Genomic DNA, 13,993 nt, shown 5'->3' with positions numbered 1-13,993 from the left:
CCCCCGGACCGGCTAGGCGCGCAAAGGCGGGGTGCGTCATCCCCATCCCTCCTCCCGCCCCTCAGGAGAGGACCTATCCCCTGCTGTGATTTTGAACCGGCTCTGTCTTTTCTTGCCTGCCTTACCTGAGTGCGACAGGTGTCCTGCAACTTCAAATACTTCTCCATAAGTATCTGGTTGATCTTATTCAGGACGATATTCATGCCGTCGCGACTCACCAGAGCCAAGTCTCGGTAACACTGCGAGGGAGAGGCTCGTGAGTGTGGGCAGCTGGGGAGAGGCTCCCACCCCCCACGGCCCCCTCCTCGTCAGCGTGAACACCACCAATGGCACGTGAGCAGCGATGGCAGCAGACTTTCCACTCTGGACGCTGGCCTTCCACGGGCTCCTGCACCTCAACCTGCCCCTTGCTCCGCCACGTGGGGGTGGGGACGGAGCCCCTCTCTGGTAACGCAGAAGAGCCTGCTAAGAAAGGCTCCCTGTCGCCCTTCCTCCCTTCTTAGGAAGCGTCACGCCGTTTGATGCCACAAGCTGAGCAAAACCAGGCGGAGGCCATCTGCTTTTCATCTGCCAGTAAAAACTCACCGTGGAATGGGTCTGGTTGAACAGGCCGGAAAGGATCCCAAAGAAGTTTTCCAGCCTGTGCTGACCCAGCCAGATGAAGCAAGGAGCTGGGAGTATCAGGGGAAGAGGCTGGGGGGCCTGGGCCCCGGAAAGGCAGGGCGGAACCACGCCGGACTTCCCGAACTAGACGTCTCCCTTCTCTTCTCTGGGCTGTGCCCCTTGCCGCTGCCAAGCGCTGAAGAAGCAGGGCTCCTTACGCATACCCACCCCGGGAGGGGCGCGGGCCGCCTGAGTGCTTGCTTCCCCCTCCCGCCCCAGAGACCAGCCCCCTGGAGCAGCACCTCCGGGGGCCTCATTAGTGACCTCCTCAGCCTGCTGAGTTCTATGCTGCCAGGGTTTCAGCACGAAGGGCGAAATTAGGCAGGCAGCATCCCACGACCTCGGACGGCTGGAACGAGGCTGGCATCAACTGTACTAGCAATTGTAACAGCTAACGGGCGTTGTCACCGTGCACAAACTTCGCATATGTTATCGCGTTCGAATCACGTAACAACTCTGAAGTGGATACTGTTTGTCGTTTTCTCTATTTTTATAGATGAGAAAACAAGCAGAGAGGTTAAAACAATTCGACCCAGGTCACATAAGAGATGACGAGAAGAACCAGGATCCCAGTCCAGGCAGCCAGATTCTAGACTCGGCGCCCGCTTCCACCCCTATGGCGGCATCAGCAGTGACTGAGAGGAGAAGAGGCTGCTGGGGACGGTGGCTCTGAGGCCACTGCAGACCTGAACGCTTTCTAGCGGGTCGTGAGAGAAGGGCTTCTTAGGGCCAGCTGCTCTCTGCCCCTGGCGTGACCAGGGACTCCTGAGAGATCGGCTGCTGTCGCTTCCCTTGCCTCTCCTGTCTTTAAGTCGAACTAACTGAGCTGATGAAAACGCCAGCACTTCGAGATCCCCGCGTGCCACGCTCTTCACGCCCAAAGGACAGATCCGTCCCCTGCCTCGTCGGGGGGCGGGCTGGGGGGTCCCAGGTGCAGGCGAGGGAGCAAGGAAGAGGTAGGGGACCAGTGCACCACTGCCACGTGTGTCAGCGAAGGCTGGTGGGCCCCCCGGAGTGTGAGCTGCAGACCGGGCGTGGGGGTGGGGGGAGAAGGGAGGCAGAAGGAAAACCGAGGTCGGGCCGGAGACAGACGACACTAACCAGAGAGCCCTGTCTGCTCAAACGAAGCGAACGCCCCAGAAATGTGGAGTCGGCCTGGGACCAGGGAGGGGGACGAGTCCCGGGAGACGCAGGGGCAGAGGGAGGGGCAGACGCCATGTGACTGAGTGCCCGCTCCTGGCTCCTGCTGGGGCCGCATCGACCGCACCGCTGCTAAGCCACGGCGGGGGGCACCAGGAGCATCCCGTGCCTCGTGCTGCCAGCTCCCCCGCCAGCCTCTGCGCCCATCTGTGACTGGCTTGGAAGGTACACAGAAGGGGGAAGCTGAGTGGGCAACAGAGAAAAGCTGAGTCTCAAGGGGAGGTGACAGGCTAGCGCTGCGGTAGCACACCCGCCCCGACTGTGCTGGGGGGAGATGCCACCGCCCAGGCCCTCAGGCCTCCAGCTCCCCTTCTGCAGCTGCCCACTCAGTGCCTGGGCCAAGAACCGCAGGTCCTTTGCCCTTGACCCCTGAGGAGAGACCAGACCCTTCCGGGCACCTACTGCTGCTGGAGCCTGCAGAGCCGAGGCCCGCGCCTGAGCCCCTTCTCACCACAGCCCTCTGCCAGGCTGCTCCCAGCTGCTCGGACGTCAAACAGAAAGAAAGAAACTCGAGGAATATGAACATTGGTAAGAGGTGCCAGGAGGGCCGGTGACAGTCAAGAAGGTACAAACGGAACAAAATCCACTCCCCACCAACACCTAACCTGCTCTCAACTGCGTTCTCTTGTTCAATCTGCCCTAGTCCCGCCCCCAAAGATGTCCTGGACAGCTGGCCCCTGACTCTGAGCTCGCCTCCAGGTGGACAAGGCTCCTCAGCTCACACCTTCCCAGAGCAAGGTTCTCCTGTTCGAGACTCAGTTTCTCCTACCCGCTGCTCTGTCAGCGCCTGGGAGGATGTGGGCACTGAATCTCCGACCCATCACAAGGGTGGGAATTAACCCCAGAGCCAGCCTTAAAAAGCACGCCCCTCGTTGTTCAGCTGAAGCCTAAAACAAGGCATTCGATCTGTCCTCACCAGCAGCTCTCACCAAACTTCTGCAGGACGTGAGCGTTTCAAACATCATGGCCCTTTCAGGAAGAAAGATCAAAGCACCACGGAGATACGCCACGGATTCTCCCACCGCGTTCTGACCTGGCTCAAGGTCGCTGAGTGAGTCACCGATGGCCCCTCACTTGCCTGAAACTGAGTCCTGCTATTTCCCCATCGCCACCCGCTCTGTCTGGAGAGGCCTGACCTGGGGGCCTGTCCACCCAGGCGGCTCCCAGGTGGGGGGGTTCACTTGAAAAGCTTTAGCATGTGGACACAACCCTGGCACAGCCGTCTACCAGCAACGAGAGCCCAGGTGAGGGCTGTGGTCACCCCTGCGGGGCTGTCACAGGGCAGAGAAGCCAAGGCGCTCCAGTCCCTCACCGTGTCCAAATTCACAATGCAATAAGCATTCGTAACGCAGAGCCCTGTGGCCCCTCGCTGCCAGGCCAGGCAGAGAGCCAGAAACCCCCCGCTCCTGTCCCCAGCGCTGGGGGTCCTGACCTACCCTAGCATTCAGATCCCACCTGAAACAAAAGCCAGCTGGCGAGGTGACCGCACTGAGATGTCTACACGAGGCGTCACCTGCATTTATGAAAAGCCGCACAGAGGAAACCTAACCATACCCCACCCCTGCACCCCGCCTTTGCCAACAATTTATTTAAAATAGAGGGGCCGGACGGGGTCACGTCACCGTTTGACATCACCGCTGGAGACGTTCATTTGTCTTTAAGGATCTCGATGATAATAAAATCAGTATGAAAATGAAATGCCAATTTAACTCAACGAGGTCCCAGCCCAGAAGTGGCTTGTAAAACCAAGGACTTGTGAATACTTGTGCCCCACACCTGCCGGCCGCTCCCCCCCGCTCCAGCTGGCATCAGAGGAGCAGGCACAACAGGCTGCCATGCTCACGGGCCATGCCCCTGAGGTTGACCCGAGCAGCTATGCCAGGGGACCACGGGCACCCTGCCCCGTCCCTGGGGATGACTTTTCCTTGGTTTTCCTTGAACAAACGACAATGTCTCTGACCTCTTTACAGGTAAGCTAGGGGCACTCTGGGGAGAGGGGAGGAAGCCACCAATCTCACATGGCCTTTCAAGATAAGTAAATGAGATGCTGTCTGGACAGACCCAACAATGCTGTGCACAGAATGTGTCTGTTCCTGCCGCCCTCCCCTGGCCTGAGGGGGGGGGCGCGGTCGGGAGGGGGACAGCAGGTTAAACCCCTTGACTCCAGGGTCCTCTCTGTCAGCGTCACCGTCAATGCCGGACACACTCCTAAACCATCACGCCGAGACCCCAGGGACACAGCTGCTGGCAGGGGAAGCGTGGAGAGGCCAAAGACAGAAAGGACAGGATTCAGGGGTCACCCTGCCAGTCCCCCGCCTCAGGGAAGGCCCACGTGAAGCGCCTCATGCAAAGCGGGCTCCCCCGCTTGTGAGGAAGCCAGGTGGGTTTTCTACTGTGTGCCTCAGAAGTCCGACTCCGGGTCCCCAGGATTCTCTCGTCACTGCCCTGTCACCACCTCGGTGGCCCAACACCTGCTAAGCCAAACCCTACTCACTGCGGTGTCACCTGCTCTCCTCACCTGCCAGGGGCAGGACCTGCCAACGGCAGGTCACGCCTTCTGCATCAGGGCTCCCGTGGGACCCGCTCGCAGCTGTTCTAGTCTCTGGATTAAATCTCGCTCTTTTAGCCTCAACTCATAAATCTAAAATTTGAAACTCCAAATGCTTTTTCGCTCTCGCAACTGCATTTTCTTGCCTTTTAGCTTCAGAATCTAGAGACAGAGAAACTTTAGCCAGAGGAAGCAGGGAGTTGTCCAGCTCTGGTCGAAGGGTCTGGGGCTATGCCAGCTGCGCCCTAAGTCCCCGTGTCCCCAGATCACATCTGGGAAGGGCTTCTGGGTCCCGCAGGGTGTCCTACCTTCTGGGCTTGGGCAGGTTCAGTGAGGACGAGGGTGAACAGGCCCAGGCAGACTTCCTCGTGCTGGGGGGGCCCTTTGCACACCTGAGGTATGAGAAAGGAAAAAGCTACTTGTCACTCACACAGGAGGAAAGCTCTGGAACACAGTTTCTCCCAGAAACTTGGGACTCCCGTGTACCCCACAAAGGAGGATCAGCAACTCTTACACCTGATGACTTCCTTCTCCTGACAGTGACGGGCCCCCTGCTTTAGGGGAGAGGTGGAGGGACCCTTATTCCTTTCTCCAAGGCTTGATGTAGGCCCGGGGCAGAAAATAAAAAATGTTTAAAATGGAAAACTCCTCCTCCATGTCCTTGGCCAGGCCTTAACAGCCTTCAGGGCAGGGAGCTGCCAATACAGCCAGTAATGGAGCAGCTCACACTCGCTCCAACCGAGACCCCGGGCGAGTCACTGAACCTCTGGCGTTTGTCAGGTGAAGACGTCATGAGAATACGATGCTAACAGCAGGAGGTAACACCTCCCAAACATTCATGATATACCGTTATCCTAAGTCTTACACGTACTATTTAAAGCCCTTTCACCCTCACGGACTGATTAGGAAATGTAAAAGATTAAATATGTGAGAAAGAGTTGTAAAGAAAAAATTCACTATAGAACTGAGTCATTCTTTAAAGTTGTTATTGAAAAACGCCTCAGGCTCTAAGTGATGGATGCTCACAGTGAGTGAGAGAGAGAGAGAGAGAGAGAGAGGGGCATCGGGAAGCTAAGACATTGACTTCAGCCCCCTGTTTTTAGCTACTTAAGTCTCCCACCCTGCTGAGTGTGTCCCAGAGGTTTCAGAAAAGTGCAAATGGGCGGCGGGGGGCGGGGCACTGTACTCACGTAGGCATTGAGGGCGTCGTTGGCCTCTCTCTCTGAGACACCGGTAGTCATCGATGTCACGATACTCATACATCTTTCCAACCTCTGTGAGGAGAGAAAAAATTAAGAGTATATGACACCATCAAAAGAAAAAAGAAAAAAAAGGGAAAAAAAAGTTGCACACAGTACAAAAGATAACAAAATTTAAAAAAGAATATATCATGCCCCAACTAACCTATGAAGTACTTCTGGCCCCCAAAACGTTTTAAAAAGTTCCAACCTCATCCTATCTCTAGACCTAACTACCAGTTTATAAGTCCCCACGGGGCTACAGTCAGCAAAATCCAGAATGTGGAAAACGTGACAGGTGACCTGGTTTCTTTAGCATGTAAACTGCAAGGAAAAAAGCAGGAAGGGGGAAACCCACATATTAAAAGAGACTTAAAATTATAACCCATTGAACAAAATAACAATCAACGAGTCCTTGCTGATACATACAAAACATACAAAGAAATCCCTCCCAGTGGAATGCCAACTAATAAATGCAGAAGGAATGATGCGAGTGATAATTCAGGCAAATATCATCCACGGATGCTAATACCAGAGGGGAGACTGCCACAAGAAAGACGACATTTACGTAGGCTCGAAATACTTATTAATTACCAAGGGAAAATAATAACTGTAGGGAATCCTGGAGGATGCCACCTTAACCAAGCGATCAGACTTAGCGTCCCCAAAGAGACAAACTGATACCTGACCCTACGCTGCCTCTGACGGGACACACTGAGAAGCCCATGCATAGAAGTACTTCTACAGTTTTCTTGTCAAAAATGAATCATCTCAGTCTCATTGTGAAGGAATTTCAGATGATCCAAGCTGAAATATAGTCTAAAATGTAAGTGGCCTGTCACACTGTTTAAGGTCGTGAGAGAATAGACTAAGGTCTCTTTCAGATTAAAGAATTCGAGGCTGAACACCAAAACACAACGCATGGTCCCGGACTGCGATCACAGACAGGCAGGCTGGGACCAACGCCGGCTGTGAATTAGTAACAGTAGCGTAAATGTTGCTGCTCTGACCTCGACGGCAGTGGTTGGTAACAGGAGAGCCTCGTTCTGGGGGAAGACACGGTGAAGCGTTTAAAGTGGCCTCACGGCTGCGATTTACTCTCAAAGGGTTAAGATGATGTACACACGTGTGAGAGAGGAAAATGATGACAAAGCTAATGTGGTAAATGTTAATTACCGGTGAATCTGGGTGAAGAAAGCATGACAGTTCTAGGTATTATCATTTTTCTCTAAGCTTGAAATTATTTTACAAGTCATTAAAAAATTAGACACATCAACCAAATACAACGTGTGGTTCTCCTCGCACAGGCACGTGCGTATGAAGCATCTACAGGTGAAATGAGATGCCTGGGATTTGCTTCAAAATGGTCCCCCAGGGGAGAGAACAAGGTCACCACACGCTGACAAGCACCGGAGCAGGGTGACGGCTGCAGGAGAACCGTGCCAGTCGCTGACTTCTTTACTTTTGAAACGTCTCCCCAAACAAGTTAAAAACAAACTTAAAAGCGGGGAAAGAAGAGCGATGGAGGACCGGGGCCAACCCGCACCCCGCAGGCAAACTGAGGTGCGTCGGCTGCAGAGCCAGCTCTCAGCGGCCCCCGCTCCTCCGAAGGCACTTCGAATACTAAATACTGTCAAAGTACTGACAAAATACATCAGAGTAAGTCAGGGCCACTCCGTTATCACCTAAGCACTTCCTGAGTCCTCTCTTGAGGATTAACCCAGAAACTTCTTAAGGAAAATCACTTCCCAGCTGCCAGTGCCGACATGCTGGAAACCAGGAAAAGCAGGCAACTGACTCCCTGCCAACCCCAGAGGTCACCCTAACACATCGTGTCGAGGACTGGTTCTACCACGGCACCCAAGGAAGCGACAAACAGGGACACTGGGAAGAGGCCTAAGAACGAAGGACAGCCACGCTTCTCCTTGATGGCCTCCCTGTCCGGGGGTGCAGGGTGGCACAGGGCAGACCCGAGTACCAAGGCAACGAGCTCCCATGGCCACAAAGATCAACCCCAAATCGGCTCGAAGCACTCGGGTTTGAAGGCATCACAGCTTCACCGGCCAGCGCGTCTGCCTCTCCCTCAAATTAGGTCAGATTGCTTGCTCGGCCTCTGTCAACAGCACCTGCGGACTTGTGACACGGACCTGTGAGATCACAGGAAAGCGGAGCTGTGACCCTCACGGGCCGCCTCGCCCACGAGCTCTGAGATCTGTGACCTAGGCTAGCCCCTGCACAGTAAGGGGACGGGATGGGAGCCCACAGGCTGGATTCTCTCTCCTGAGATCCTACCCCTTCCCCCCGCACCCACCCAAGATATGACCAAGGCCAAGAGCATCAGCGCCTCCGGGTGCCAGGCCCGGGCTGTTTTTGCTGGGGGAGGTGGGGGGGGCCTGCTTGCCCAGGTTGAGAGGCAGGTTCAGAGGGAACGGAGACGGGACAGGCAGCAGCATAGCATCCTAGAGTTCCAGACACTGCTTCCTGCTCAAAGCGAGGTGTCTGCTGAGCAAGCAAAGCACGGGGCAGGAGAGCGAGCTGATGAGCAAACTGACAACCGCGCCGTGGGCTAATCTTGGGGAGTTTCCAGGCCCCTCCAAACCCTGGTTTTCTTATCTGAAGGGAGATAAAGCCGGCATCAGGAGGCCGCTCCTGCTGAAAATAACCGAGATAACAGGTGAACTGGCCTCGCTGGATCCGGCCCTTCCCTTTGTGCGGAAGACCGGCCACCACGCACCTCGGTCTGTGAGGACCAGGCCGCCCCCCACAGCCAGGCCACTCGGGCTAGCGGCTCGGCCTTCAAGAGCCCTGACCACTAATCTCTGCTACCACAGGACACAGGTCAGGTCCCTGAAAAGCTCCCTCTCCCACTTAGGCTCTGTGAACGCCTGCATCCCAGCAGAGAGAGGGGCAGGGAGAGGGAAAGAGGCTTGAGTGATGGACCCTGCACCACGCAGCCTGCAGGCGCCTCAGCCCGGAGCACCACGGACTGAGCCCCACTCAGAGGCCTCAGGCAATGCTCTGGGTCACTGCCCAGTCAAGAAGAAAAGTGGCCTCTTGAACAGGGAGGCCCGGCACAGGACGCAGAAAGCGGGAGTCCAGGATCTGGATGCGTGGGTGAGCGCAGCGAGGGATGAGGGACGTGTGAGGGACCCCTCCTCCCGGTGACAGAACTACAAAAAGTGCCGCTCCCCGCCCCCCACTACAGGAATCACCTCCCCATCAAGGACGGGGGCACTAATCAATTAGTCACTCAGGGCGACAGGAGGCCCACGTCCCCTCAGAGGGCCACGGGAGGCAGATCCCCTTCAGTCAGGCAGCAGTGCCCCTTGTCCCCCATGTCCTGTGTCCCTTGGTAGAGAGGGACGTGCATAGCAGTTGCCACGGGCGCTGGCACATGGGCCTGTTCAGTGAGCTCTCCGCATGGCGCCGCCAGCGCCGAGCTCCTGAACCAGCTCTTCTGGACTAAGGGGACCACCTGCCCACGGTTTCCATGACAACGGCAGTGGTGGTGTGGGGCACAGGGGGTGGGGCCGGCCTTCCCGTTTGCCGGTATGTACCCCAAGCTGCAGAATGCAGTCACGGGGCTCCCTCTAACCTGCCTCCCCTCCCTCGGCCAGGTGGACGCACAGTCTGGTAAAGTGCGCGCCAAATGCCACGTCCTTCAGAGCAGTGGCGAGTGGCCGAGGGACTGCATTCTGCCACCATCAGAAAAAAATGTGAGCCAACCTGCGAAACCCCACGGACCCATCAGTGCAATTACCGGGCAAGCTGGGTTCCCGCACCCAAGGGTCACTTCTGTGTAAACGAGGATGGGGGGTGCAAGTCGGAGACTCGAAGCGCATTCCGTGGGGAACCCCCACGGACGAGACTCCAATTACTCCCTGGAGGAGAGCCGCAAGGGCCAAGCCGCTGACCAGGCAACCCCGGGATCGACCACGGCTCCAGAGGTTCTGGGCTGTACAGGCCGCGCTGCCGCTTCCGGCCTGGCTTCCAAGTGGACGGGACCCCTCGGCACAGGAGCCACATGGGCTCCTGAGACCAGGACGTGAGCTCCATGGTCTGAGGCCTCCCGCCTCGGGTGCTATTTTTATCTCATTCCCCACATTGGGATCGGGATGGGCAGGAAGAATTCCCTCTTCAAAGACAGGAAGGCGGCCAAGGAGAAGAAAGGATACAACGCACTCCCCTGGGTGGAAGCGTCACGGTCCCCACCGGGGGTGCCCCTGACCTGAGCTTCGGACTCCAGACCCCGACGGGCCTTCCGCATCGGCCAGCTCCGACGACCCCACTCTCCGCTACCCCGACCAGCTGTTTTGTTGTCTTTCACCTTCCTGTGGGCACGTGAGCTGCGTCTCCAGATGATAAGCTCTGGAAAGCAGGCCTTGGGGCTTCCCCATCCTACTTTCCTATCAGACAACGCACAGCACGCACAGCCGGCCAGGAAGCTGCCTGTGTGTGTCCCTGGGCAGCAGGGCGGCCTGCGCTGGAAAATACCCAAGCCAGGATGAGCAGAGATCAGCCAGCCACCATCGGCTTTTGAGAATTTCTGGATGCAGGCACAGAGGAAGACGCCAGTTAGTCTTGCCCTTAGAGACACTCTGGTCTGGTGGGACCCACACACAAGGGGTTAAAAACAGAGTGGCAAGGCTTGCTGGAAATTTTGAATGCAAAGGACAAAGGGCAAAGACGGAAAGGGGGGAGCCCAAGACGAGCTGGGAAACATCTACACTGAGGATATCAGAAAAAAACAGAGACCCTCCCTCCCCCTTCTCCCTGGAAACAGTTCAAAGTTCACTCTCGGACAGCCCGAAAGAGCAGGAGAATCACTGCTTCCTCTCTCGTGGTCTCGTTCACTAGCGAACACGTCACTGCTCAGAGCAGGATGCCATACTGCCCGGTGGCACAAGTCAGGGGAGAGGCAGGACGGTCCCTCTGCAATCAGGGTGGGAAATGAACATCTTCCTCCGACCCTGGGGTCTTGCCCCTCCACGCCCCAGACTGGAGGAGGGAATCAAAGATAGTCAGCTATTTTCTTTCCTCATTCTAGAGCTTCGGTACTAGAACAAAGGGTCCGTAGATACTCTGACAATGACAGTGGCCGTTTCTAAAAAAGTGGATAATGCAAACTGCCAGGCAACCCTAAAGTCATTTCTGTTTGGGGAATATGTTATTTTTAGAAGCATTGTTTATGTTTCCTAATTATATCCCCCTTAGCTGATAAAAACAGCAGCAGAAAGCAAATTTTGATTTATCTAAAAGCACAGAGAATTATGAGGTGAAGCATGATGGGAAGCCAGTCTGGGAGTGGTCATTTGCTGATGGATAATCCGCAAAGTCGCTATCCAGCCACCTCTTGATTCACAAAGTTCATTTTTGCATACGTGTTCCACCATCTTGAATCTGAACACTTTTTCAAACCTTAAGTATGAATTCCACCCATCGGCCTACTCACCCTCTAATATCTGATAAAAGGCAGTGACAAAGTTAGAAGCAGGGGACTGGCCAGCGAAGAGCCGGAGCCTGTGAATTTCCTCGTCCTGTCCCTGGACAACCGGCGCATTGCATGTGTTAGGCCTTATGAACAGTTCAGCAATCACATCCCTGATTCAGGGTGTCACGTTCCTAAGAATCTGTCTCGGAGTGTGGCAGCGAAGAGACGCACCGTCAACTCTGGGTTGTCGGGGACAAGGCCGGAGGACAAGTGGGAGAGGGGAGGGAAGGGTCGGCTCTCCCGCGGTCTAACACCCCATGTGGGGCTCCCCACGGCCTCGCGCCACCCTACTTTCAGCATCTGTGTGCTCTCCCCTTCGGGAGGGCGCCCTGGCTCTGAACGGGAGTCTCCGGGGTCCCGTTCGCCCCGTCACCCACTGCTGTGCTCAGCGCTGAGCAGTCACCCACTTTTCCTCAAGTCTTCACTCGGTCTGAGTGCCCAGTTACCTTCGCTGGCAAGTGACAGTGTCTACGTGGAGTCATGGTACTTAACAGAGGGTCCAGGACCTGCTCAAGACCCTATCTGCCCCCAGACCCCTACATGCATACACACACACACACACACACACTCACTCACTCACTCACTCACTCACTCACTCACTCCTTCCCGATTCCATATGGGGCCTAAGTCTGAAACAGGGTGACCATTAAGAGCTGTGGCCTGGACCGTAAGCAGGAATGTCAAAAATAAGTTCGGTGGATCTGGACGTTGCATCCTTTCCTCATCAGCAGCCCCCCACCCATTTTCATACTAGTGGCTGCTGCTGCTATGACAACCTGTCCAGGAAGTCGGCCCACACGTCTCCCTTCAGGAGCAGGAAGTCTGGAGCAGTGTTTGTGTTGCCCCAGAAAACAACTTGAAGGCCTCCTCCCCCGCCCCCACCCCGTATCCGCTCCAGGATCCCGCCTCAGCCCGATTTCTTAACTCCCTTCCCACCCCTCACACCTACCTCCTCTAACTCATCCTTGGCATCCAAACTGGTGGAAAGTAGCAGCCTCCCCCCTCCTGGGGCTCCTGCTCCCGCTCCTCCTGCACCTCCCGCCGCTCCCGAAGCAGCTGCTGCTGCTGCCCCCTTCCCCTTCTGTAACTCCATGGCTGCAGCCAGGAGACGGGAGAAGGCCCGGGAGTGGATGGGTGGGAGTCCTAGAAATGAGGGGCTCTGGTCGCCAGGGACTGGTCGGGGAGAGGAGGGGACGGGTCCCTGTCCTCCGCGGTCCTCCCTCCTCCCCAAAGGCCGCGCCTGTGCAGGAGGCGAAGGCGACGGCCCTCTGGGTCCCGCCCCGGGGTAGCAGCGCCGAGGAAGGCCGTCCGCTCCCGGGTATGCTGGGGAGAGGGCCCGCGCCCCTGGGACGGGGAGGGGACCCCCTTCTGGCTTCTGACCCTCAGGGAAGCAGGGAAAACCCTAAGTTACTGCCTCAGGAGGCGGGCGAAAGAGGAGTCCTGCCCCGAAGGGGGGCGCAGGAGACCTCCCTGGCTGCTGCCCCGAGGGCTGGGGAGCGAGGCGCCTTCGGGTCCGGCCCCGGGGCGGGGAGGAGGCAGTAAGCGCTATAGGGGGGCACCGAGGACCAGCGTCCGCCTGCACCACACAGGGGCGGCCATGGTGGAAGGGCGGGGGCCGGGGAGGCTGCGGGCGACGGCGGGGGAGGGGAGGGAGCGCGGCGCCCCGCGCCGGAAGTGAGCGGTCGCGGTCCCCGGCCTCCGCCAATAGCGGCCTCCGCGGCGGCGCCGAGTCTCGGAGAGGCCGCGGATGACGGCCCGCGGGCCTTCTCCCCGGCTGCCAATGGTACGGGGCAGACGAGGGACCGGCCTGATGGACAGCCAGGGTGCCCAATGGCATCCCTGCTTGGCGCTCGGCGGGCGGGCCGGGCGGCTTCCCGGAGGTGGGCGGCGGGGGCGAGGCGGGCAGGAAGCGGCGACACTGCGCCTGCGCACGCTGACGCGCATGCGCGGCGCCCGCCTCTCCCGCCCTCGGGCTGCGGCGCCGCTGGGGACCTCGCCCGGGAGCGGGCTTGTGCGTGGCTTAGGGAGCCCCCCCGCAAGCCCGGCTGCGAATTGGCAGTGCAGGGCGAGGGAGCGGAGCCCTAACCCTAAGCCGTGCCGGAGCAGACGCCCTCCGAGGCTGAGGGAGCCGGCTCCCAGAGCTGAGTGTGCATCACACACGCAAGTGTACGCGCTCACGCAAGTGCAGTTAGCCAGACTTTGCAACAACAAAAAAATGCACGGACCCACTTTTGCAAATCACAGTCTTGCCAGCACTAGATCTCGCGAAATTTCCCTAAGTCACGGAACCATCTTCATCTTTGTTTTGAGTATCTGGTACTGACCCGTGTCACGGAAGACAATGTACTCTCCCCCAGTGAGGAATGTTACCGTCGATTGTGAATCCAGAGTAGCCTCGATTGCATGAGTTCGTTTCTACTTCCGGGTACCCCACCTGTGCATATCAATAGCTTTCGAAAGACAGATCAAATTTCACAATTTTGAATACTTACTTTAAAAAATCCATACGCTTTCTATAAAATGGAGACATCTTTGAGAGGATTATATGGATGATGGGTGTGAACTCACTTTTTAAACTGAGAAACGCTACAGAAACAAGTTAACACTTAGGGAAGTTTATCGTTTTGAGGTTACAGAGTTTCTATTTGAGGTAATGAATAAATTTTGGAAATGATGGTTGCAGGACATTGTGAATGTAATTAATGCTACTGACTCACATACTTAAAAATGGTTAAAATGACAAATTTTGCGTTGCATGTTTTTTTACCACAGTAAAAAATGATTTAAAAAAACTGCGATGGAAAAAATCAGCATTTGACGAAAATTATGCTAACACTGATCAGGCGAGAATCA

At 56.5% G+C, this 13,993-nt stretch overlaps 1 protein-coding gene and 2 long non-coding RNA genes across 3 annotated transcripts in view; 2 read left to right on the top strand and 1 right to left on the bottom strand.

The window, feature by feature from the left end:
* The window catches only part of INTS3 (integrator complex subunit 3), a 29,944-nt gene extending 17,050 nt beyond the window's left edge, over window positions 1–12,894 (bottom strand). Inside the window, exons 1-4 of the mRNA XM_011381067.2 lie at window positions 12,090–12,894; window positions 5,602–5,685; window positions 4,720–4,803; window positions 1–239 (exon numbers count right to left, since the gene is read on the bottom strand). Coding sequence (XP_011379369.1) covers window positions 1–239; window positions 4,720–4,803; window positions 5,602–5,685; window positions 12,090–12,233 — 551 coding nt within the window. The 5' untranslated portion in view covers window positions 12,234–12,894. The remainder of the gene's footprint in view (window positions 240–4,719; window positions 4,804–5,601; window positions 5,686–12,089) is intronic.
* Window positions 2,037–3,939, top strand: LOC111732102. Its single transcript, XR_002777424.1, has 3 exons — window positions 2,037–2,601; window positions 2,783–2,914; window positions 3,834–3,939. It is a non-coding gene; the product is annotated as an uncharacterized LOC111732102 (long non-coding RNA).
* Window positions 4,111–5,056, top strand: LOC111732103. The gene is made up of 2 exons (XR_002777425.1): window positions 4,111–4,243; window positions 4,846–5,056. It is a non-coding gene; the product is annotated as an uncharacterized LOC111732103 (long non-coding RNA).
* Window positions 12,895–13,993: the final 1,099 nt, after the last annotated feature.

Source organism: Pteropus vampyrus, unplaced genomic scaffold, assembly GCF_000151845.1.
Source record: "Pteropus vampyrus isolate Shadow unplaced genomic scaffold, Pvam_2.0 Scaffold426, whole genome shotgun sequence".
Classification (NCBI taxonomy): Eukaryota; Metazoa; Chordata; class Mammalia; order Chiroptera; family Pteropodidae; genus Pteropus; species Pteropus vampyrus.
The sequence above is the reverse complement of the archived record's forward strand: the minus strand, read 5'-3'. Positions and strand labels throughout refer to the sequence as shown.